At 42.1% G+C, this 26,226-nt stretch overlaps 3 protein-coding genes across 4 annotated transcripts; all 3 read left to right on the plus strand.

The window, feature by feature from the left end:
- The first annotated feature begins 504 nt into the window (after window positions 1-504).
- lmcd1 (LIM and cysteine-rich domains 1) lies at window positions 505-14,097 on the plus strand. Its single transcript, XM_079266019.1, has 8 exons — window positions 505-536; window positions 661-881; window positions 6,931-7,016; window positions 8,101-8,356; window positions 9,398-9,547; window positions 9,873-10,109; window positions 11,160-11,378; window positions 11,647-14,097. Exons 2-8 carry the CDS (start codon window positions 855-857, stop codon window positions 11,755-11,757), a joined length of 1,086 nt encoding a protein of 361 aa, XP_079122145.1. The 5' UTR covers window positions 505-536; window positions 661-854; the 3' UTR covers window positions 11,758-14,097.
- A 746-nt stretch (window positions 14,098-14,843) lies between these two features.
- Window positions 14,844-21,993, plus strand: abhd6a (abhydrolase domain containing 6, acylglycerol lipase a). Its single transcript, XM_079266207.1, has 9 exons — window positions 14,844-14,941; window positions 16,506-16,621; window positions 17,852-18,011; window positions 18,113-18,226; window positions 18,882-19,014; window positions 19,151-19,302; window positions 19,722-19,776; window positions 20,317-20,417; window positions 21,074-21,993. Exons 2-9 carry the CDS (start codon window positions 16,518-16,520, stop codon window positions 21,251-21,253), a joined length of 999 nt encoding a protein of 332 aa, XP_079122333.1. The 5' UTR covers window positions 14,844-14,941; window positions 16,506-16,517; the 3' UTR covers window positions 21,254-21,993.
- A 396-nt stretch (window positions 21,994-22,389) lies between these two features.
- On the plus strand, window positions 22,390-26,226 carry rpp14 (ribonuclease P/MRP 14 subunit). Of its 2 annotated transcripts, XM_079266358.1 has the most exons (6): window positions 22,390-22,469; window positions 23,663-23,809; window positions 23,993-24,077; window positions 24,478-24,554; window positions 24,640-24,718; window positions 25,443-25,629. In XM_079266358.1, the coding sequence occupies exons 2-6, from the start codon at window positions 23,718-23,720 to the stop codon at window positions 25,497-25,499; spliced, it is 390 nt and encodes a 129-aa protein (XP_079122484.1). In that variant the 5' UTR covers window positions 22,390-22,469; window positions 23,663-23,717; the 3' UTR covers window positions 25,500-25,629. The 2 variants fall into 2 exon arrangements, with proteins under 2 accessions (XP_079122484.1, XP_079122483.1); XM_079266357.1 differs by lacking the exons at window positions 22,390-22,469; window positions 23,663-23,809; window positions 23,993-24,077; window positions 24,478-24,554 and having other exon boundaries at window positions 24,645-24,718; window positions 25,443-26,226.

Here is a 26,226-nt window from a genome sequence, read left to right on the forward strand (position 1 = left end):
GGAATCCCTGACGTTCCTATTGGCTAAGGATTCTTTTCAGGCTCACTCTGATTGGCTGGCCGAGCGTGAGCAGGGAATCCCTCAGGGGTCTCTGTGTCTTTGTCTCAGATTAAAAACATAAACAGTCCAGTCAGGCCTCGCTGCACCAGGTAGTCCTCCAGTCTGCTGAGGACCAGGACTATATTCACATCCTGGTCTGCTGCAGAAAGCCAGCTGTGCAGCTGCTGTTTTTGAAAGAATCTGCCTGATTGACTACAGCTGTAACAGAGGAGGAACCTAATATTTAGCAAAGCAGGGTGATTTCACTGCTCAGCAGAGTCAAATAGAGAAAGCAGAGGTGAATGAGGGAAGCTGCTGTTTAACTGTATACAGCAGAAAGTGTTGGAGCAAAATCAGGAGTTAAAGAAACCATCTGAGTTCAGGTTGCAGAGGGTGGAGAAGGAGAGCCGGCAACCGGACGAATCAGGAGGGAAGAGGGGAGGAAAAAAGACAACAGAAAAGGAAACGCAGAAGTCCACAGCTGAGGAAGACAAAAGGTGAGTTTTGTTGAGATTCTATGAAGAAAGAAAAGAGTTGGAATTGTGAAATCAAGTTGGAAAGAGGAAAATGATTTTGCAGTGAGCGTTAAAAGTAAAGAAGTGAGCTGATGTTTCTCTGCAGGAATGAGGTGAAAGTCTACACAGTTCAATTGCAGTGGGCTGTGGAGAGCCGGCGGAGCAGAGCGGCGGCGGGAGCGATTGTGGGCGGGGAGAGAGGAAGTGTGGTCGACAGGAGAGGAATTTAAGCCCCATTGTTCTGGAAGAGCAGCGGCAGAGAGAGCCGAGGGGTCGAACCGCCGACGGACGCTGGACAACATGGACGTGAGCTCAGCCATGGAGAAGGTAGGACGGAAACACTGACATCTACACAGATGAAATATGTCACGTATACTTCCAGATGAACAACAACAGTGAGCAGGTCAAGGGTCAGAGGGTCAGTTCGGCTGAAGTGATGGACATCGTCTGTTGATGGAGCAACTCTTTACTGAGTTCAAGTGAACTTGCGTTTTACTGCATTTCACACAATTGCGTTCATGACGATTCATTTCTGTTTGAGAGCTGGTTTATTTTGTCACGGCAAATTGAGTGAGGTATACGTCCGGCCAACATCATTTTCAATCAAGCATCGTCCTTAGAGGCCACAAGTCAAGGATAGGAACTGGCTGTCAGGCTCAAAGATGGCGCCCTCTTAAGTGCAGTTTTAAAAACTTTAAAAAAAAAAGCTTTCGCTTTATATGGCACAGACATGATCAGCCAGAAACAATGACGCCACAAAATGATTTACTCAACAAGTAATCGGTGGAAATTGATGAGATGATATTTGTTGGAGGTAATTTGTCCAAAGAGACGATTGCTGGAGGAAAAAGGAGCAACAGTTACCGGCCAAAAAAGTCTGTTTGAGCGATGTGAAGATGGCAGCACTCGATGGATTGCTCGGCCCTAAAAAAGAAGTTGACCTCATGCTGATTTTTTTATTTCATGTTGGTTATTTGACCTGTTATAGACAAAGCAGTTATATCTCTTTGATCACACCCGATCCCTTTCAAACAGCTGGAGATTTGTAATTCAGTCAGTGAAGGTAATCCACGAACACGAGGACCTGATCCCTATCCCCCCCCCCCCCGGCTGTGCCGTGTACAGTTATTCTCCCACAGATCCCTCCTGTAAATCATCCTCTGGTTGTTCGTCCAGAGGTTACATCAGTCTGAGTCATATAACCTGACGGATCAGTGTCACCTGTCGGGGGTTTGATCCCCCCCCCCCCCAACCCCTTCTTTGCATACAGGAGCTGGAAAAACAGCCATCACCAGGGTGAAAATAACCTCTAACACACACACACACACACACGCGCACACACACACACACACACACACAAACACACACACACAATGGATATCAGGATAGTGGGGAGGTATCGCTGTAACCAAAATACTAAACAAGAACTCTCAGACAAGAAAACAACCAATAGACTCGCAACTAACAATGTTTTTCATAATCCAGTCAATGCCAGAAAAAAACAGTAAAAAATGCCTGAAACAGTTTCCAGAGAGCCAAAGGCGACGTCATCAAATTGTTTTGTTTGACCAACAGTCCAAACTACAAAAGAAATATTGAATTTATGAAAAGATAAGACTGAGAAAAGAAGTAATTCCTCACAAATGGCAAGCTGGAACTGGGAAATGGTTGACTTTTTTTTTTTTTTGAAGGATTCATTCATTAGTAAAATTGTTATCGTCCTCATCATCCTCATTATCATTATCATAATCATCCTTATTATCATTATCATTATCATTATTATGGTTCAGTTTCATTTCCAGACAGTTTGTGAGGAAACATCTATTTCGGAAACAATCCAATCAAACTGTCCTCTCCCTGATGTGCTGTTTGTTAACACTTTTTAAGAGTGATAACGAAATGGTGCTCTCGTCTATGAATTCCAGCTCATTCGTGGCATATTGTCTAGTTTTGTTTTAAATGGAGAACAGGAAATATCCAGGATGCCAAGTGACAAAGTTTTGGAGGTTAAAGAGGCTCAGCTCGCCGCCTCTTTGACCTCCAGCTTCTTATCTCTCAGCGTTTCCTGCAGTTTAAATGAACCGTCGCATAGCTGGCATGTTTAGAATTACTCAGCGAGGCTCAGTCCGGTCCACCGACGACATACTCGCCTTATCTGACTCCCTAAATATAGAGCTGCCCCACGTTTCCCACTTTCTGAAAAAATGATGCATTTCTAGTGTGGCTCACATGTTTCATTTGGCAGACGTTTTCATTCAGAGCAGCGAAACGTTCTGTACTGTCAAGTATTCGTGGTTAAGATGACTCCGTCAGTCCGAGTGAAGGTTGTCAGCGACCACATGACAACAGAGATGTTGTGATGAAGTAAAACGCTTCAAATCATTCATTCGCTCAGATTTCCATCACGAAAAACAGTTCCTTTACCATTCTGTAGTTCTATAAGGATTCATTTGTGGTTGCAAATTAAGACGTTTTTGCAACCACAAAGTAATAAAAGCAGTTCAGCGTGACCCGTTCACCACAGCACGACCTGCATCATGAGTGCTGTGTCGTTTCTGGTCACAGGATGAGTAACGGGCTTATTTCTTGCTTGTTTGGAGGAACGTTTGAGTCACGTCTGCTCTCACTGTGACTCCCACCAGAGTCAGAGTGAGTGGACGCGCTGACAAGAACACCGTGAAACAAACTGTTTTCAAATTGCATTTAAAGGGTCGTGTCTGGCTTTTCTGCAGGAAGAAGAAAATGACATGAAAACAGTGAAAAATGAGCCAAAGATGTAAAGCTCATCACCAACAACCGCAGATGTTTCGTGGAATGTTCCTTTAAACCAAGTTCAGATATGAGTTTTCGTACCACTGCTGGTGGTGTCAGCTCAGTGACATAATAATGAACACACACACACACACACACACTCACTCTGTCAGTCAGTGTATTCCAGAGGGATGTAATGAAGTCTTGTTCTTCTTCAGCTGTTTCTGTTGCAGCTGTGACCTTTTCAACAGATCAACGGCCTCTTCACCGTCTCACACACTCTCCTCACACCTCTTATCGCACTCATCTGTGCTCTCTAATGACTGCTGTGGTCTGTGTCTGTTTTTGCTGGTGCGAGTTCCAATAAAGGGAAATATATGTACGTTTCGGGCCTGCAACGTATCCTCACGTTTGTTTGATGTCTTATGAATGGGTTACTCGTCATTTTTTGTGCATTTTCCAACGATAGTTAAGCAATGCGTGTCAATTTCCACTCGTTATATGCGTATACTGTCTTTTCAAAAAGACTTTACAGCAAACAAGGCAAAAAAACGACATAGTTAGGTTTAGGAAAAGATCTTCGGTTGGGTTAAAATAACGACTGAAGTGGTGTTACTTAAGTACAAAAGTTACTCGACAAATAGCCTTGAATTGGTTGTTACGGTCTTTGTACTTCATCGTTCTTGATTAGTGGATCACATGCTAATTGATTTCATGTGATATCTACGAATTATAGCACATTCATTTCTGTGGGTTAGCACTGTTAGCACCCTTGGCTATGAGCCGCTGGCTCGTCGTCGTCATGTTGTGAGGCAATCGAATCGTGAATATAATTTAAACCGGTGAGTTGTATAAAAATTCACCCTCTGTTGTCATGAACGGGAAAATAAGCTGTAAAGACCCAAATATATTTTTCTACCAGGCTGTAAACACGTTTATTTGTGCTATAAGGTTGGGTATTTTAACATACTGTAGTTCTATAAGGATTGACCCACTTCTGAAACCAGTCTTGAGTGGCCATTCAAGGAAATGCAATTTCTGGCATTTACTCAGCTTCATTTTTTAAGCACTGGAGGTTGCAACATGACAATGTTCTCATAGGCAAAGCCAGGTCCATAAAGAAGACGGAAGAACAGAGCCGTGGCTGTGACCTTGACCTCACTTGATGCTCTTTTGGTTGAACGGGAACAAATCTCTGCAGCCAGGTTCAAACATCTGATGGAAAGAGGTCCCAGAGGAGTTGAGGCTTATTTGTAGTTCATTACTTTGGATGAGCTTGTGTGTGTCTCTCTGTGTGTGTATGTATGTATGTATGTATGTGTGTATGTATGTGTGTATATATATACACACACACAGAGTATATTACTTGTATGAATGTCTCCCTGAGGAGAGATGGGCTTGTTAATACCTGGTGACAGATGGACAGGTGGGCAATCTGTCAGCAGCAGGTTGTTTTAGCAGAACAGTCGTCAGGTTTCCTGCCAGAGGCTTTAGAAACAGCCAGTCATCCCAAGTATTGTAGCCCACACACACACACACACACACACACAGACTCTTGGTCAAAACCAAAACAGATTATCAAAGCAAATTGATCGCCGAAGTTAAACTCAAACATTCTTGATCTTGGAATCATTTCTGATCAAAAAAAAGGAAATCTCTGAACCCCCTGAAGCTTTCAGCCATTAGTAGTTTGCTCAGTTGTCATCATGTGACGGGTTGTCCTTTGACAATAAAGCAACCTCGACTCACGTGGTTGAAAGATATTTTTCAAAGTGGACTTTTTTTTACAAGGTTAACTAATGACACACTGATCACAAGATATTGTTGTTATTTGTTAGTTGTGACAAATACCAGACGAGTACACAGTATAAAGTATGGAAGAGGATTGTGGGAAAGTTATTTTCTTTTTTAATTAATATGAAAGTTATGAAGAAAAGGAAGCGTGAGTCACAGTGAGGAGAGGAAGAGAAACAAAGAAGAGGAGCCAATAATAAAACAGTTTCACAGAAAAAAGATTTAAAGAGAGGAGGTGAAAATACAGGAATGACTGATAAGACTTAGTTTGTCGGAACTGAGATGATGTCACCGGGTGGACCCATGACATCATCCGTCCTGCACATGTATGTGTGTGTGTGTGTGTGTGTGTGTGTGTGTGGTTCACTCCCTTCTCTTCCTCCCACACTCACTGAGAAATGTCCAAAAACAACTCTTCTTTCTCATCCAACACTTTCTCTCAACCGTCGTCTACAGAATCGTCGTCACGTCTCTGTTAACTCTGTGTCCTACAAATACTTACTGTTTGTGGTCAACTGAAGGTCCACAGAAGCATTTTTTTCCAGAGCTTTCGTCCACATCTCACAGGCCTCACCAGCAGAGGAAGTTGGTTGAAAGCTAATGCTAATTACGCTCATGATTTTACAGCTCAAACACGACCGTGAAGTTTTGCAACCCAGTGCAATTTGCCCTTTTCTTTTTGCATCTGTTTGTAATCATCCATGTGGCAAAGAATAAATGTTGCCTTTGTGTCAAGAACATAGTTGGCAGAACATTGAGGAGAGAGAAAAAGAAAACTTTTGGACCGCAAGATAAACGGTCCTGACCGACGAGGTGCAGAGGCATTCCTCAAGACTTCAGGCGAAGAATTTAGACGTAACGGAGAGAAACTATATTTGGGATTTAATATGCCACGATAACTGGAAAGTCTGGGTTTGACACCCCTAATAGATGTGCTTCAGTTTAACTCGCTGACAACGTCACTGTTACTGTGTGGCTATTCGCGCTGATCTTTGTTAAATGGACAGCTTTTGCAATGAGGCTCATTTGCAGAGAAAGGAGCAACTTCTGCTCTAAACGTCTCTATATTACCTGATTTATATACATGCAAATAGCATGTGCAATATTTCCTCAGCAGTTAAGGGGGCAGTTCACTCTTTGCAGGTGCTTTAAGAATCATTTATTTTTTGTTTAAATCAGACATTTTACTTGAACCTAAACGCACAACTCGTGTGTGTGTGTGTGTGTGTATGTATATATATATATATAAAACATGTGCAAGTGAAGGGACCTAAATCGTGAGGGCTAATGAGGGAATGGGCTGCAGGTGAGGAGGACCAGGTGAGGGGAATGAGAGATGATCGGGTGTGCATGGTAGGATGTGAAATGACAGGAGAGTTAGTCAAATAAGCAGACAGGATGAAAATAAACTAATATGAAGGAGAATTCGTAACAACTTGTGAAAAATATACTGAATAATGTTCTTCATCAGGAAAAGTACAAAATTTCAAGCCCAAATTTGTTCCTTGTCAGATACAGAGGAATCCAACAAACTCTGGTGTTTGTCATTTAAGAGCCTTTAGGCCTCGTGGCTAATGGTCAGCTTGTCAAAAGTCTGAATTGTCATAGTGATGTCATATTTTTGACTTACCATAGTGTTTTTTTCAACATTTTTTAACCTTTTCATCAGTTTTTTTTCCTGGTCAAAATGGTTTTATATTCTAGTTCTAGCTGCTGGCCTCTGATCTTTGATGATCTCACTGTTAGTTATTTATTTGTTAGATTGTACCCATACAAACAATTTAAACGTAAAACCTCATGATGTTTTCACTGTATTTTTGTCTCCTCTCAGATGTCTGTGAAGCCGAGTGCAGGAGGTGCAGCGGTGTGTCACGTATGTGAGGAGAGCTGCTCTGGATTCCAGCCGCATTCTTGGAGGTACAAACCTTCACTGTTTTTTATTTATTTTATTATTATTTCTCACTGCCTGAAAAAAAAAACCCAAGTTCTCTCCTCTCAATGATTCTCTGCTATTAAAGGAACTTGTTGGTTCTGCATCTTTTTAGCCAATTGGCTGAAGATGAGATGAGTCAGTTGTCAAACAGCACTGCACTTACAAGCCTAAACTACATGGACAAAATAAACGTATATGTTTTAAGAAGGACATTTGAATTTTGTTGTTTTTACATTAAAAAGGTCACATGTCAGTTTCCACAGATGGGAAGCCTGTGAGGGATGTCCTCGCGAGCTTGAGCAGTGTGTCACCACTGTTGACACTAATAATTGTATACATTACAGACTGAATGGATGGACGGGGTTTCATTAGTACAGATAATTAATTGGGCAAACTTAAAAACACTCCCAGGTCGTCAAATATCGCTGCTTCGTCAGTGCTCCTCGGTATCCGAGATCGTCGCACGGACTCCGTGCGACGGAGGCCCCCTACGGGGACGGTATGCGACGCACCGGGCTTTCAACTAACGCACCGCAGCATTCGTAAAACCCAGCGCATCGATCTCCAATGACGAGGGCCACCGACCAAGCGGCACAATTTGACGAGTTCGGAGTGAGAATGTGTTGCAAAACCATTGTTACAAAAGTGACAATCTATTTTTCTTTTCTAACGTTACATTAAACATTAAAGGTCTGTAGATGAAACCGCTTTCATAAGTCTTTTATCACAGAGCTATGAACGCATGACAAACTGAAAAGGAAAATTAATTAAATCGAGTCATTATTTCAAATGTAATTTTGTTTTATGGGTCATCAGTTACCAGTCTTTGCATGATGATCCCTGTCAACCTCATCATCGATTCATTGGAATGTAGCTTCATGTTTTGGAGGGAAATCATCAAGATGGTACAAAAAGTATCACAAATGATCACAAACTTCCCTAAACTGTTTTTAAAGTACCCCACTTTGGCAGGAAAAAACACCCAATTTGGCAACACATCCTTTTAATTGTTCAGCATTCTCTAAAAGCTGGTCATGTGACATATTTCTTCTTGACCTACTTGTGCAGGAAAGCCTGTATCTCCTGCGGCTGCAGCGCCGTCAACCACGCTCCAAGAAGTGACGTCGAAGACGACCAGCGAATGGGACGCCTGCTCGCAGACTCGCCCTGCTCCCATTTGACAGCGAAGGTGAAAGGAGGCGGCGGCCTCCGCGTGTACAAGAGGAACCGTATGATCGTGACCAATCCGGTGGTGTCGCGCAAAGACCCGACCTTCAACACCACGACGTACGACTGGGCACCGGCCGGCCTCAACCAGATACTGGTGAGGGTCAGTTCGGAGTGCAGGCGATAGTTGTTCGCCGCAGGCTGTTGGTCTGCAACAGCTCGGATAGAACTTTGACAAAAATATACAAATCAATAACATCTCAAGCAACAGACTCTCTTTATGTTGACTGTTTCCGCTTCCTCTGAATAACAACTGTCAGTCCTGCTGTGTTTTTCAAGGGTGCTAGATTTAAAAAGAACATCTAACTCGGGCAAGAATTACACAAAAGATTTATTTTCAACAACATTTCATCTATTTTATTCCCATCCTTAAAGCTCACCTCTGGGTTTCACCACTTTATTCATCATTTCACTTTAGTTTAGTTTCTGCAGCCTCCTCTGCGTGTCGAACCGTCTCGACCGCCTGGTTTCCATTAAAAACAAGTCTGTTTGAGTTTTCACAACCTATGATTATCAGGATGACAGGGAGTATTGAGCACTGCGGGGTGGTGGGAGACGTTCCTGCGGCTGAACTTGTAGAGACAGATCCAGATCCAACACTGGGACGGCTCTCCAGATCTGCCTCTAAAAGAACTTCTGCATGCTTTGAAACCAACGCCGCAGCTCTAGACTGTTAGTCACCATCTTACTCTGCTGCAGACAACACAGATGTGTCTCTGACAACACCTGGATGGAGCGATGACCGCTGAAACACAGACTCCTGAACAATGCTGAAGTTTGTCACTCAGCCATGTTCGCGAGGTCTATAGGCTCAGATCAGTGTCTTCTGATATAGAGTGTGTTCAACATGCTGAAATAACAGTGGTAAGAATAGTCAGGGAAGTGCCAAAGTATATCCAGTAAATATGTTGCCTTTCTCCACTGTTTGTTTGTTTGTTTGTTTATCTTTCTTGTATGGTGCAGGTTGGTGGAGAGCTGATCTCATAAAGACCAAACAGCTCCCCGTCGTGGTGAATCTGCAGCCTGATAAATGTGAACGAGTGAATTTGTCAGTTCAATAAGTTGGATCGCATCCCAACACGACTAATGCTGTAAGAAGTAACAGGTTACAAGTAAAATGCCCCTGATTCCCCCTCAGGCCATGCAGTACATGGAGCTCATCCCGCAGAGACAACGTCCGGTCTCGGGCACAGATGGAGCGTTGGAGCGACGGAGGAAACTCTTCAGTCAGCTTCCTGCCTACGATCAGGACCCCATGAAGTGCCAGAGCCTGGCCAGTGAAGAGGAGGTACCGTACTCTACTTAAAGCTATTATAACTTTTATCTTGTGCCGATTTTGGCGGCCCCTGTGGACAAAGGTGGTAGTGTTTCTGAATAACTAAGAATATATTCTCTCTTCTCTCCAATAGTCTTGTTTACTTATGTAGGTCATATAGAGTCTTCAGTATTAAGAGTGTTTCATAATCAGGTCAAACTTCCTCAGAGTAACTTTAAGCTGTATGTTCGCTATCTAATGTCACTTAAATCCGTTTTTATGGCTGGAAAACAATGTAAACACCATGTAAAGTCTGTTTTCTTTAGTTGACTCTGATCTTGACTTACCTCTCCTGTAGATTTCCTCCATGCTGCTGTTTGTGAAGAGCTACAAACAGGAGGTGCTGGGAGTCGGGGAAGTGGCCTTGCCTGGTGAGGGCGGAGCTCTGAGGGAAGCAGCCACTCAGAGGACAGCGAAGGACGCCAAGAACAGTGACAGGAAGGATGCTCCGGAGCACCAGGACCATGGCTCCTCCAACAGCAGCGCTGCCTCTGCCTCTGGCTCCACGAACGGAACAGATAACAAGACTGGATATGTAAGGAAATAAGGCCTCTGACAGCAAAGCATCAGACAGATTTGAAAAACATCAGGTGGATTTCCATTCGGTCCAGTTATTCCGGGCAGGTTATTTTGTAGGTCTCGTTAAATATTTGCAAAGCAATTCTGCAAAGCTTGACGTCAACCCCAAAAAGACCTTAAACTCTAAGCTGCACTTTTTGGAACACTTGAATCAGACTTTTCTTTGCAAGCAGAGGAGTCGCCATCTGCTGGCTATTAGAGAGAATGCACGTTTAAGACACTTCAGCATTGACTTCACTTTTCCGACCCGGAGGTTCCCGACTGAAGTCAACAGCAGAGGTGGAAAAAGTATTCAAATCACTGACTTGAAAGTAAACGTAGCAATGGCACAGTAAAAAAATCAACTTGGTATTCTTTAGGTATTTGAAACTAAATGTACTTTATGGATCAAATGTAAATTCAAAGTAACTACCGGTACTGTGAGTGTTACATGGATCATTTTATCGATGTATTAAAATGTTGTATTTTTAAATTCTTCATGTACTTTTGGTACTCTAGTCTGTAAGAACGGATCATATTTTATAAACTGATTACATGTTTTCATAAAGGACCAGGATGTAGCATTTAGGGGGATATATTGGAATTGAATTTTTCTGAAATGGAATATTGTATTCATAACCATCTTTTCATTCGTGTATAATCACCTGGAACTAAGAATCGTTGTGTTTTCTTTACCTTACAATGATTCATATTTACATATTTGGAGCGGGTCCTCTTCATGGTGTTGGCGATGTTGCATCACCATGTTTCTACAGCAGCCCAACGGACAAACCAAACACTGGTTCTAGAGATCCTTTAGTATTTCTACATTACCTACAGGCCACCGTAGGTTCTCAAAACGCTTGGAAAGGAAGCCGATGGGTATTCAGTTGGTTGCAATCTGCAACCTCACCACTAGATGCCACTAAATCCTACACACAGATGTATGTATGTGTCTGTATTGTTGCAGTAGTTTAGTTCATGAACGTCTCTCACTTTCTTGTTCTGCCCTCTCTCTGTGCTCTAGCGCTGCACCTGTTGCCATGGTGAGGTTGCCAAAGAGAGTCCAGCTATTTACGCTGAGCGTGCAGGTTACCATCGCGCCCTGTGGCATCCCACCTGCTTCAAATGTTCAGAGTGTGGCCAGGGATTGGTGGACCTGGTCTACTTCTGGTCCAATCAGAAGCTGTTCTGCGGCCGACACTACTGTCAGACGGTCTGGCCGCGATGCTCCGGCTGCGATGAGGTGAGACGTCGTCCCGTCAGACTTCCTGTAGAGACTATTAATATCAGACAGAGGGACGTTAAGATGAGTACGGCTTCACAGAGCAGCTAGCATGGCTGTAGACTTTAAATACACAGTTTGTATACAAGTCACAGGGTAATTACAACAGATGGAGATGGATTCAACCAATGAAAAACCACATGCCATGAAGCCACCTACAAACATCAGTTGAACAACTATGTTTGATTATCACTGTTTAATTATCTCCTCTCCCGTTCTCCTCCCTCAGTTGATCTTCTGTCAGTCTTTCCACACGGCAAAAGATGGCCGGACGTGGCATCGGCATCACTACTGCTGCTGGAAGTGCGGGCAAAACCTGGACACGCCCTGTCAGCACTGAGACACAATATGGTGGTCAGTTTAAAAAAGTTTCAGCACTGCTGAAAAAGCTGAATTACAGACAAGGCAACAAAAAAACTGTCGTGTTGAGTGTAGTTGGTTTGCTTGTTTTAAATAAATAAAAGAAATAAGTAGAGTTTTACATTTTTTAATTTGTGTGTGCGGTGATGGAGCTGATGATGCTATCAGGAGGTAATCTGGTCTTCATCCCCTCCTTTATGTTCTGGCTCTCTTTAACGTCTGGTAAACACAGAAAAATAAATAAGTAAGCGATAAGTAATACCGAACAAATGGGGCTTTATGTCTTCAAACTTGATGTTTATTTGACATTTACTGTTTAAAATACGGCATCCTACAAGTCCAGTTGATATGTGGATGTTTATAATACTTAAGACATCCAGCGGGCGTTGAAGTATTTAAAGACTTGTTCAGTTGAGCCTACTGGTGTTTGAGATACTCAAGCAAATGTTAAGTGGACTCAAAAGTGTTTAAAGTACTGAAACAAACATTTGGTGGATTTATTGGCACTTAGATTGTTGACAGTGACCGGACCCAGATGTGCTGGTCTCAGATACAAACAGCAGCTTAAAGGACCGAGCAGCAGACGGTTTAGGAAACAAATGAGTAAATGAAAATAAGATGATGAATGAATGAATAAATAAATATAAAAGGTCCAAGCTGATGGTTCCAGCACTCTCTCAACCACATCACACATCTTCATGTTTCACTTTTATTTCAGACAGAAAAAATGGAATTGTTTGATTTAGATCTCGGAGAACTGGACAGGAAGAAGGCTGGAAAAGGCATAAAACTAATTAGAAATGAAGAGTACTGCTGGATTTATTTTTGTATTGTTTAAACTAGAGTAGATTTTGACCGCCTGCCTTTTAATACTCATCAAAGTTGCGTCATGTATTTTTAGAAATAGAAAGTTTCTTCAGTCAAACTGCGGATACATTTTGCATTTAACCTCTTTCGTGAACATTAATCTGTGCTTCTGAATGCTAAATTGTGTGTAAAGTTTTGTAGTTCGTTAACACTTACCAAAGGTGATTCATCTTGTGTAATAGATGGTACTGTGAGGTACACAAGGTTTTCGGGCTGCAAAGTTAGTATTTTTGCAATGTGATGAAGTCTCTTAAATCAAGGTAGCCAGAAATAAACATCTGTGAGAGACGGAAGCTAATTAGCTTTACTTTTGTTCCATAACATCAGGCAATGTGCTTGCGTGTTTTTTATTGTCTTTCGATTGCTTTTTTAATTGATTGCTGCTGGAAAACGCTAACTGTTGACAATTAAGCTCGCAATATTGTTTGAAGTGATCAGCTTAAATATGTAGCAAACAGACAATACTGTTCAATACAATGTTATCTGTGACGGAAAATATGTCGTGTATAGCAATCTCAAATTGACTATGAATACTAGTTCCACCTGTTTATCAGTGTGCAATAAATCTTCATACAAAGGTTCGTATGATATCTTACAAAAAACATATTTTGTTGTTTTTTGTGCGTTTTCTTACGAATGTCCAGCAACCTGAGCGATAAGTGCGAACAAATATTACTTGGTTATGTTTAGGAAAAGATTGTGATTTAAAATATATACAAAAGTGGCGTTAAAGTCACTACAAGGAAGTTAAACTCTGTTGATTTTGGCGCCCCCTGTGGACAAAAGCGGTGTGTTTCTGACACACCCATCCACCCTGGGCTCTTCCCTTCACAGACTTTATCGCTCTTTATACTTCCTGGTTGACAAATACTTGGATTACACATAAATTGATTACTTGTGTTATATAATAATTATAGTGCATTGCTTTTCGTAGGTATAGATATACGAACAGTGTGTGAGAAGCCTGACGTGTTTAGCACAAAAACTGTAAGCGAGGGTGAAACGGCTAGCCTAGCTTAGCTCAGTCAACGATAAAATAATAGTTTGACACGAACACAACGAGATGAGATATTTATCTTTGTCTGTGTAAAATGACAAACAAGGATCTGCTCTCTGAAGCAGGACCTTGTTTAGCGGCTGGTATGAAAAACCGTTATATCTCGTGTTTAAAATGAAAAGGTTTGATGCTGTGTTCAGAACTGGTCATTCACAGTTCACAATAAGGAATTCCCAGTGAAATGCTAAACTGTGCTGTTGTCAGTCGTTGACACTGATGGTATTTGGTGATTTGAAGGTGACCATCACTTGTTTAGTACTTTTTTTACATTACATTGTGGGATAAAACACAAAACTAATTACTGAGTTCCACAGTGAACAGTGAATGACATAAATCAGACTGTACTGTTTTAAATCAGAAGTGATGGCGTGAAAGAGATTTTTCTGCTGATCATGATTTGACACCTGAATTAAAGTCACTTCTGATTGAACTCCCTGTTGTCTGTCATCTGTTTGGAGAGAGTGTTTGATCGGTAAATGTATATTTTCACCAACTCATGTTGAAAGTTCATCACATCATCGTGAACTTTGACTTCACAGTGAGTGGGTTATGCCAATACGTCTTGTGGACAGTCTCAGCTAAACTATCTTTATTTTCAACAGTTAACAGCCGACAGTGGTTCGTCATCAATTATGTTGCAATTATATTTGATTAAAAAATATAATATAGTTTGAGACCCCTGCACTAGGACAAGGTTTTGACCGCCACCTGTTTGCCCTGCGATACCTGGCCGTTTAAAGTAGTCTTCAATGTACTCACAATCCATTTATATGTCAAATGTAGGGTAACTTAAGTATCTTATAATTATGACTTTTTACCTCATAGCTTTCTATCTCATAGTTATGACTTTCTATCTCATAATTTCGACTTTCTATCTCATAACTTCGATTTACCATGGGGATCGTTTTATTATCAATTCTAACTTTTCATCTTTGTTTTTTGTCATTTTTATTTGTTTGCTGGCGTAAATGGACTTTCATAGAATGCGTTGTTACATGCGATTGTGATATTTCTCACAGCACCTGAACGCATCACAGTCCTCTCGGTGCTCTTTCCCTTTAAGTGCAGATGAAAGGCTGTTGAGTAATCCGGGTGAAAGAGGAGGAGGAGGAGGAAGAGGAAGAGGAGGAGGAAGAGGAAGAGGAGGAGGAAGAGCAGCAGCAGCAGCAGCAGCAGCAGCAGCAGCAGCGGACTGAATGGTGGACAGCTTGCAGTGACAGATCGAAGAGGAGTCCGACAGGTACAGTCTTACTTCCGTGCAGGTGATTTTAATAAATATGTTGTAATTAAAATGCATATGTTTCCGGTTCAGCACCCAAACTGTGTTACTCAGTCAGTATGTTAATAATATAACCGACAGTTTCCGCTCTAATGTTGCACCTGCAGTTTGAAACGTTTCTTATGAGACTGACAGGAAACCCGCGGTGATCCGGTTAAAGTGAAGTTCCGTTTTCCGCTTCTCTGACGGCTCACGTTGATTTCGACACGAATAGATTTTTATGGAACTTTTTTTCTTCTTTTTTTTACTAAACAAGGGCAAGTCAAGGTCCACTTTCTTTCCGGAACTTTCCACCGCGTCACATTATATTCATCAGTGGATCGAGTTTCTGTGTCTGTGTTGACTTAAAGAGTTGTTTACATATATGTTTATAGTTTTTATTGTATAGAAGTGGAGTACTTGGTCACATAGACAAATTGGTCATCAGCATTTTTTAAAACAATTTACTAAAAGAAGTATAATATCAAAAATGGAAAAAAAACAATGTTTAAATCAAGCCATCATTTCACAAAACAATTTTTTTATCAGTTCATGTCTGCAGTATTTCTGAAAATTGTGAATCATGTGAACTGGAGCCATAAAGTAGCCCACTCATGAGGTTACTTTCTCAGATTTCACGAGCAGCATTAGACACTCAGAGCAAGTATAAAGAACGAGAACGTGGGCGTCGTGAGGAGGTTCAGGGTGGATGGGAAGGTCAAACAAACAGGACTTTCACCCAGGAGTACATGTTCTTTGTGAATGCGTCTGTCAACAGTTGACTAATTTAACAAAGTAATTATGTACACAAATTCAGCTACGTAACAAACATCCTTTTTCCCTCAACCAAACCCTAGTTGTGTTTCCATGTGATAAAGACTGTGACCGAGCGTCCAAATGTAGAGTTACGAATGAGTTGTAAACCCTTTAATGAGTGTGAAGGTCATTTTAAGATTATTTGACAACTCAAATAGAAATGCTTTGTGATAAACAATGTTTTTTTTGTTACATATATAAGAAAAAATTTGTGAAAATTCTGATTTAAAAAAAACAACAAAAAAAACAAAACAAACATAACCGACTTCATTAGCCATTGTTATTTTAGAGGGACACATTAATGCTCCATAATTGAATAGCGGGACATTCAAATGAATAGTGATCCAGATAAACCTGCTCCGGGCCCCATGGGCAAGACAGTGAGCTGACGGGCGCTAGCAGTTTCCCTCTACTTCCAGTCTTTGTGCTAAGCTAAGCTAAAAACAAATCACAGTGCTATTTCTGCACGGAGATGAAAATGATATTCGCCCATCGTCCAAGTATTCATTTGATGTTTTTATTTTTATTGTTATCTGACACATCAATGTTCTGCGAGAGTGCTGACTCAAAAGTGATGAATCACGTACTGGTTTCACTGGACTCTTGCCACCACACTGGTCTGGTGTGTCAGTAGCAGAAGAGGCTGATGGGACGCTGGGTCAGCATCGACAATTCAGAAGCTGAGCTGAGAGCAAATGACAATGTCTGTCTGTGTGTTTTATTTTGAAAGGCGTGTGCAACGATGGAGCTGATTATACTCTCGGGAGGTATTGTGGTTCTCCCGGTCCTCGCCTTCATCACCGCCTTCCTGTTCTGGCCCGGAGTTCTCCTTAAAGCCTACAACTGGTAAACACACTCATGTTAGACATAACTGGTTTGTGTTAACTGGTGGATTCCAGTGAGATTGGGTTTTTGCATTCTTGAAAGGAGTCTCATGAAAATGTTCTGACAGTTCTGACTTCATGAGTTGTAACACACGTTCATGTCTTTAAGAAATATCAGAGTGCATCAAAGTTAGTAATCTGTCTACTTGTTACTTGTCCCTAAAGACGGACAAATCTACTGACGTTTTGTGTTTTTTTTAATATTTTTTAAGTTATTTCCCCTTTGGTAACATGTTGGATTCTTTATTTCATTAACTTCCAAAAGTACCCATAAGTTCCTATATTAATCAATCTAATTATGACAATTGTACACAAATGTCTGATGAGATGAAATGATGAAGTAATGACTGTAGACAACTGAAGACAATGCACCTCCTTCACCAGCAGCAGAGGGACAGATGTACCTCAGGACTGGACTTCAGGTTCAAGTTCAAGAACACATTATCTCGCTGTTGTGAACATATTTTTCTCAGCATTGTGTATTGATTGTAATGATTTTGTGACAATGTTATCTCACTAATCATTAGTGTGTTACAACCTGTTGCGCTGCTGGATTGTCACTGCCTCTAAAATGTGCTTTTATTGTGAAGGAGCAGGGCCTCTAGTGTGACCTGGCCTAGTGGACTTTGTCTAAGCTGTATAAAAAATATCCTACATGTTGGCTGCTAGGAAGGTTATTGTAGCTCTCTCTCACTCACTCACTCACTCACTCACTCACTCACTCACTCACTCTCACACACACACACTACTGAGTCACAGTTACGAAATAGTGCTTTTATCAGCAGCTCTGTGATATGCATAAAATGTCAAGTTATACAACACTGAAACATTACATGAAATAAGATGAGAAATCAAATGATCTTAAACAATGACAATATGACTGAGCGGTTCATCATAGTGAAATACAGCTAAGATCAACCTTTCGTCTACATCTGCCAGCGTCCCCAGCTGTTCTTATCACATCGCACAATCAGAAACGGCTGATTGTCAAGTATGTTGCACACACAAGCAGTTTGACTTGGTAATATGTCAATGTAATTAAAAGCCAACTATAGTGTAGTGGAGCCTTATAAAGATCTTCAGGCGTAGTTATTGTTGATTATGCAACAACTGTCAGGGCTTTATGCGAGCAGGACTTCAGACATTAACGTTTCTATAATTGTCATAGTGATGGTGCTGTGATGCTCCTCAGGTTCGTGCGTCGCAGGCTGGGCCTGGTGGTCCGCTACTCTCACAGTGGAAGTTACCGCTTCTGCTACAGCAGCCGCGGGACGCCGGGGGTCGCCACGCCGTCACTGCTGCTGCTGCACGGCTTCTCCGCCAACAAGGACATGTGGATGCCCATCGTCACGGTAACGCGTTACATGTCATTTTTGTCCCTTTTTTTTTCTGTTGTGAACACGCTGAAGCGGAACACCGTTTATTTCAGTGAGTCTGTTTTGCTCTCGTGCAGCATTTACCCAGAGGCCAGCATGTGGTGTGTGTGGACATGCCGGGACACGAGGGGACGAGTCGCACCGGCGCCGAGGACTACAGCATTCAGGGGCAGGTCACCCGAATCCACCAGGTCTGTGTGTGTGTGTGTGTGTGTGTGTGTGTGGCAAACACAACATACTGCATGTCAATGTGCAGTCTGAAGGTGTCAGTGTCACTTAAAATTAACTCAAATGTTTCCTGTTTCAATAAAGAGAACTGGATACAGAGTTGGAGGAGTTCCTATAACTCCGCCTCCCAGCCTTTGGTCCAGCCTCTTTTTCATTCACATGATTGGGAAAAGGAAATTAATGATGATTTTACATAAGGGATGCTCCTGTGGTTGTACTGGAAAGTTGAATTACCTCAAAACAAATTATCCGCCAAGTTAAAGACGTCTCTTTCCGAAATGTAAATCCCATAGGAAGAAGTCTTTGCGGCCCCATGGCATCATGTGACGGGCCCGTTAATCATGATTTCATCGTTTGGCCGTTATGTAAGATCTGTTTCAAAGCCCGGCTTTCTTTACTGGGGGGCTGAGTGCAAACTCCTGACCAGCTCTGACAGACTAGGTTCATCTTTGTCCCGCAATTTGATTTATCCTTGGCCTACATCTTCCAACACTGAAGATCTGTAATTATCACGGCGCATCTTGTTTGTTTAATCAGCATACAAACAGAAGTGTAAAAACGTGAAACAGTTCCTTGTTGTCGTTCAGTATGTTCAGCGTCCTAACAACTCTGTAACAGTTTGTGCAGAGCATCGGTCTGGACAAAGGACCTTTCCACCTGGTCGGGGCATCGATGGGTGGGAACGTCGCCGGCGTGTACGCCGCCCGTTACCCAGCTCAACTCTCCGGCGTCACCTTGGTCTGTCCGGCAGGTAAACTCAGCAAACGTCTTCATTTATGATTCAAACCTGAGACAGTTTGATGACGCAGAATAATAGACACGCCTCTCTCCTCCTCCTCCTCCTCCTCCTCCTCCTCCTCCTCCTCTTCCTCCTCTTTGTCCTCCAGGTCTGGTTTTTCCAACAGAAACTAAGTTCATCAATCGTCTGAGGGAGATAGAGAACACTGAGGAGTCGATCCCTCTGATCCCCACCACTCCTCAGGAGCTGGACAACATGATGAAACTCTGCTGCTTCACCCCCCTCAACTTACCCCGACAGGTAAAGAGCTGCGCTACCTGGTAGTCTTACCTGTAGTGCTATTTGTCAATCGAGATTGTTTTGGTGTGAGTTGCCTCGTTTTGAAGGTATCTGCAGGAGAGATGTCTGCTTTCTCTCAAAACGCCATCTCTTCAGCCGATATCTCCAAAACTACACCAAAACAATCGAGATTGATAAACAGCACTAAAGGGAAGAGGAAAAATATGTATTTTTGATATTGGGGTGAACTGTCCCTTTAAGGCTTCACACAACATTATCAATATATCAGTGCAACTACTGTTAGTATACAAATATCGTGTGTGTGTGTGTGTGTGTGTGTGTGTGTGTGTGTGTGTGTGTGTGTGTGTGTGTGTGTGTGTGTGTGTGTGTGTGTGTGTGTGTGTGTGTGTGTGTGTGTGTGTGTGTGTGTGTGTTGCCAGGTCATGCGGGGTCTACTTGACAACAGGATCCCCAACAATGATTTCTACAAAGAAGGTCAGTCTGCTCATATCCATCACCAGCACTTCCTCCTCCTCGTGTAACGATACAGAGCAGTAATGTCTACCTGAGCAGAGAATGAAGTCGCTCTCCCTCTGCGTGTTGTTATCCGAGTTTCGCCTTGCTTTGTTGACATAGCCAGGCGTGCCGTGCGTGTTAATTCATGTTTAATTCACTTGTTATCTCACGGCCGCCGCTCTGCACTGCTCTCATACGGCGGTTAGAGCCGATAACGTACTCGTAGCCCGCACCCTCCGGTTCCCTCTCAGGTCAACACTGTTGGTTCTGTCAGCACCGTCGCTGTAGTTAGCATTGTTAGCTCTGTTAGCCGTGAGCCGCCAGCTGAGGCATCGCCATGTTGAGAGCCATTTAGAGGCAATCGAAATGCTCCCAATCTCGTATCTTTCACCTTTTAATAACTGTGTGTGTGTGTGTGTGTGTGTGTGTGTGTGTGTGTGTGTGTGTGTGTGTGTGTGTGTGTGTGTGTGTGTGTGTGTGTGTGTGTGTGTGTGTGTGTGTGTGCGCGCGCGCGCGCAGTGTTCATGGAGCTCGTCGGTGAGAAGTCTCGTCACTCGCTGCAGGAAAACTTGCATCTGATCACATCACCCGTGCAGGTCATCTGGGGGACGGAGGACCAGGTATAAATGAACCACAGTGACGGTCATTTGAAAACTAGATATGTTCAAGGAAAAAGGCAGTCCCGCCCGCACACTGAACAGATGTTCTGAAAAAACAGATTTATTGAATATGTTAACATGCTGATCTTCAGCAGGTATAACATTTGCATTGTTCACCATCTTAATTTAGCGTGTTAGCATGCTAACACTTGTTGATAAGCACCAAAGGTACAGCTGAGGCTGAAGGGAAAGTCATTAGTTTTGCATGTATTTGGTCATAAATTTAAAGTTTTGGACACATTAAGATGTTATCCTGATTGGGGCACTAAATAGAAAATAAGAGGATCTTTGGAGTTATTACTGTTAATCCCGAGAGGAACATGAACGTCACCAAATTTCATGGTAATCCATCCAATAGTTGTTGAGGTATTTCTCTCATAACCACAAATGTGAACCTCATGGTGGCACAAGAGGAGAAGTCAGGGGATCAACAAAGTATTTTGGATTCATCCTCTGGGGAACATGAATGTCTCAACAAAGTGTTATGAAATTTAGATAAGGACAGACTGACCAAAAAGGCTCTACCATACAGCCGCGCTGCAGCTATTAAAGAATGAATATGACTCATCCATCTGCTGATCACCAAAGGCTTGTAACAAACCCGTCTGCTCTCTCAGGTGGTGGACGTCTCGGGGGCGGCGGTGCTGGAGGCGGCGCTGTCAAACTGTCGGGTTGAGCTGTTGGACAACTGTGGTCACACTGTGCCGTTGGATCGTCCCAGGAAAGCCGCCAAGCTCATCATGGACTTCCTTTCTGCACAGGAAGTCAGCTGTGAAAACACTAAGAAACTTTCCTGAAGAAAACCGTACGACCTCACTGTGGATGTTGAAGGCGAGGAGAATGAAGGTTGTGATGAAGTGGTATTGAAATTTGGTGATGATACCGTTTTCTATTTCGATATCAGGGTTTTTACATCCGTGAAAATTAAGTTAATGCACAAAAGAGGGACAGACGGTCAAATAGTCCTGAAGTTTCTGGACACACAGCACCACGCAGGAGGCTTTAGTCTCTGTTTTAGATGTTTATCTTTAATGAAAACATTCCACTTTGGGATTTTGCGCATTTCTCTTTCAGATAAACTGTTTTTGAATCTTCTGTGTCATGTGAATGACAGTCGTTTGTTTGTTTGTGTGTGTGTGAAGTCTCCTGCTGTGAACCGACTGCACATTCAACCTCATAGAAACACATTCAGAATGAAACATGGACTGTAAGTGAATAACGTTTGATGAATGAGGTGATTCAGTAATGTCTGCACAAAGAGTGTTTCTGGACGACCAGAAATAAATCTTATAAATAATAAAAATAATTGTTTTACTGACTGATTGGATGTACCACTCCACAGCACAAACTGGTCTCTGATGAGTACATTATAATAGTTATTGATAAGCATTTTAAAAGTAACTTGATTGTTTTTGGTTAAATATGATTCGTTGTTTTCAAATACTTTGGCTTATTGTGTAAATTGGGTTCGTGAACCGTTTGTTGTGAAGAGAGCATGAAATACCATTTATTCTATGAAAATAAAAATATAATCAGCTGTGACAGAAGTGAAATAAACTCAAGATTTCGACAATATCTCATAATTTTGACTGTCTTGTGTTATTTTAATAACTTATGCGAAATTGTATTCAATATCATTCCGAACTTTTCAACCATATGTTTCTCTTTCTGATGGAAATCGAAATGTCTTCAAAAATTCAAAATGTAGTCAAATTACCTGTTTTTATTTCATATACTTCTAACTGTTGATTTTTACTTGTCTGTCAATTTTTAATTTTTCTGTACCTGTTCATGTCTTAGTGCTGGTGGTGCAATAGTACCTGAAATTCCCCTCATCTTATCTTACCCTCGTTTGTGATTCCTGGATGTTCGGTGTTGAGTCAGAGTGAGCCATCTTATCATTTCACACCTCTTTGACAATATCCTGCTGTGGTGACTGCGCATGCGCTGATTCTGGTCAAGGGTGCATGGCGCTCACAACACGCCGTTATTGCTCATTGTTGATGTTAGTTGGTGAGTTAAATGCTGCGAAACGCAATGTTTTTTTAAATACTTTATCAATAACAAATGAGAGTTCGTTTACTGCTAGCTGTTTTCAGTGTAGCAGCTGAGAGCTAGCTTAGCTAAAGTTAGCTAGTTCTCCTGACTTTGCTACTGTTTGACCTCATGTCAGCTAGTTTTAGTGTCAGGTTACATGTTTTTGACTTGTCACGTGGAAAAGTTAGTCTGTCACACGTGTTAAGCCTTTATATTAATAGCGTAAGTTAATATTTTAAGTCAGAATGTAACGTCGTAGCCTGGTTATTAGCTCAGTCTATCATACGTTTGTGTGTCAAAACAAATTGAACTTTTCAGCAGGTTTGTATTCATGTGATCCTCAGATGGTATTTTAGTATTCTTTTTTGTGAAGCTAAATAGTATTGTTTGTCCACTTCCTGTGTCAACATGTAGATAAACAGCTGCCTTAATGATTTGACATTTACATTCACTCAAGTACTGAGTTATTGTACTTGAGTACAACTTTGAGGTACGTTGTATCTAACTTGATTAATTCCAGTTCATGCCACTTTATACTCCACTCTACTACATTTTGGGGTCAAATATTGTACTTTATTTTTACTTCTTTACATTTATTTGACAGATTTAGTTTCTCTGCAGTCAGAAATGAATTAAACATTTAACTAATATTCAACGAGTACTTTTACTTTTTGTACTTTTAGTATATTTTGATATGACTAATACTTTTATGAAGTAACATTTTTAAGATAAATTGGTAGACTCTGAATCTATTTCTTATTGCAATGGAATCCTATTAAAAGACCAAAACCATCAACATGTAAGTCAGTCTCTCAATACTTCTCCTCTCTTGTTTGTGACATAAATCTTTTTTTAAAACGTCTCGCAAATATATCTTTCCAGCTCAGTATTTTTCTAAAACAGCTGGTCTTTGTAGTTCAACTTTTCAGCAAATGTTACTCAAACAGGAGGAAACGGTTTGTTGTGGACTATTTTTAGCGGTGGATGAATCCACATTTGGTGCTTTAGTGAGTATTTCCAGCAGCAGGACCTCATAACAACAGACTCACCGTTACTTTTGACTCGTCTGAACCATGTAACACACACACATACACAGGGTACAAACAGACCAAACCGCCGTGCTAGTTGATGTCTGTTTAACCCTCAGCGGTTTGTTTTTTCGTCTGAAGTCAGCTGACCGACCTGCTGCTCGTCACCTGTTGGAGTCACGGATGCTTTGATAGAATGAGACGCGCCGACACGAAGAACGAACCTGCAGTTTACCGACGGGTCGTGTTGAAGAACGCCTCGCCGTACCACTACATGAAGGTCTGCCTGTAAGTCACTGTCACACTGTCAACACATCATCATTCATTGGTTTATTTTTAATCGTCTCTTGATATTGTAGTGCCTATGTCTGAAACATATATCTGTATATTGATCCATAGTATTTGTACATGTCTGTCCATGACTACTATACTTGTACATTCAACACTCGTTGTATTTCTGTTGGTGTTCAGCGTTCTGGAGGATGAGTCTACCAGACTGAGTGCAGTTGACCTGAAGCAGTTCATCGTCACCGGTCTGAACAGCCTGTACGGAGAGGTGAGGTCATTAACACATCGACGGTTCGATTCCCACAGTGTGATCTGTGAGGAAGCCTCCAGAAAATGTCCAGCTAGTTCTGAAATTATTCTGATTCTACGTAATCAACTAATTATTGGTTCGGGGAAAAAAGCTTGAAATTCTTTTGTTTCAACTGTGAAAATGATTTATCAAAAATATAGTTGTTGTTTTTGTTTGTGATTGTTGAGGTTATGCTTTGTTTGTCTGTAGGATATCTCCAAAACTACTTGATACATATAAATAAGTGTAGTGGAGTTAAAATTCCAACATTTACTTCCAAAATAGAGTAGAAGTATAAAGTAGCAGAAAATGTAAATTACCTTAAAGTTGTACTTAAGTACATCACTTGAGTAAATGTACCACTGCATTTGTGTTTGAGGTGGGAGCAGCGCTGACCTTTGACCTGTTGAAGTACGATGAAGACTCCCTCACTGCTCTTCTGCGTGTTTACAGCCGGTGAGTTCAGCAGCAGCAGGATGGAGAGAAAGTTTAACTCCGCCGACACAAGATGTGTGTTTTAATTGTGTGTTTGTGTTTTCAGGGGTTTGGTGAAGCTGTGGAGCTCCCTGACTCTGCTGGGCTCCTACCGGAACCAGAGTTGTGCCTTCAGGGTGCTGCAGGTCAGCAGACTTCACTTCAGTCAAAAACAATGATCTTTATCTTGTGTATCAGCTGCTGAGGGAAAGTTAAACTCTGACTCAGTCTCACATCTGTTCAGAGGGTTCTGCCTTTTAAAGGAAGCAGCCTGAGATTCACTTCTAGATTCATGACTTTTGACTGCTGGAAAATTCAAGTTATGAGTGTCTACTAGTCACTTAAACAAAGCCAGAATAGTTATATCAAAGGAATACTTCATCCCCACAATGTCCTTTCGTACATCAATTTCACACCTCTGTTGTGTCACATCTTGAATTTTTGAAGAAAGCATAAAAAACTGAATTCTTAATGATCAAAACGTGTGTTTACAAACTCTCACACAACTCGTGCAGTTTAACCAAAGTCTTGTTTATCCAGTCGTTTGCACAAAACTTCCCAAACACGTGCAGACGTGCTGATCGTCCTGCACAAGTGTGAGAATGTTTATACGCAAGTGTTTTAAACAGTAAAGTTGTAAAGATGAATGTGTGAGAAGAAGTGAGCGTACGACTGGATGAAGGAGACTTTGATTGCACTGAGAGTTTGTAAACTGTTGTTTTTATGTAGTTTTGCTGTTGAAGACTTTTTTGAATGCATGTGTGAAGAACTTTACGTGTCTTTGTTGGAGCTGAGAGCTATGATCGAACAAATGCTATGTTAATGTTTCTGTGTGGAATCATAATGACTGTTCTTCCTCTTTATCTTCAGGTGTCTCCGTTCCTCCTCGCGCTGACAGGAAACAGTCGAGAGCTGCAGCTGGACTGAAGGAGGAGGAGGAGGAGGATACTCGTTCTTCAGGATGAGTTTCATGTGGAGCAGCATCTTTAACAAACCGCGGCTGTGTCTCTCTCCTCCTTCCTGCCGGCTGCTCCACGTCGGCCAGCGGGCCTCCCTCACCAAAGCCTTCTCCGCCCGCGACGTGCAGCTGTTCGCCGAGCTGACGGGCGACAACAACCCCCTCCACCTGGACCCGGCCTACGCCAGCACCACCTCCTTCGAGGCGCCCATCGTCCACGGCGTGCTCATCAACGGCCTGATCTCGGCCGTGCTCGGCACCAGGATGCCCGGCCGCGGCTGCGTCTTCCTGTACCAGGAGATTCGCTTCCCGGCGCCGCTCTACATCGGCGAGGAGGTGCTGGCCGAAGCCGAGGTCCGCAAGATCAAGATGTCGTTCGCCTTCATCGCCGTCACGTGCTCCGTCAGGGACAAGGTGGTGATGGAGGGGGAGGTGATGGTGATGATGCCCGAGGACCAGCAGAAGAAGGAGTGAGAGGAGGAGGGAGGAGGTCAGAGGTGACGGGTGCAGTGGAGCTTGGCGTCTCTCGAGACTTTTTTTTTGCAGTTTATTGATACTGTACATGAATGGCTGAAACAGGATCTGCGTCTGGACAGAGACGGCTACCAGAGAGACTAATGATTTATTTAGATGTTTAATTTGTCAGATCTGCTCTGTATTTTCTTTAATGTGCGAAATAAAAACTCTAAACAATCA

The sequence above is a fragment of the Melanostigma gelatinosum genome (assembly GCF_949748355.1).
Source record: "Melanostigma gelatinosum genome assembly, chromosome: 3".
Lineage (NCBI taxonomy): Eukaryota > Metazoa > Chordata > Actinopteri > Perciformes > Zoarcidae > Melanostigma > Melanostigma gelatinosum.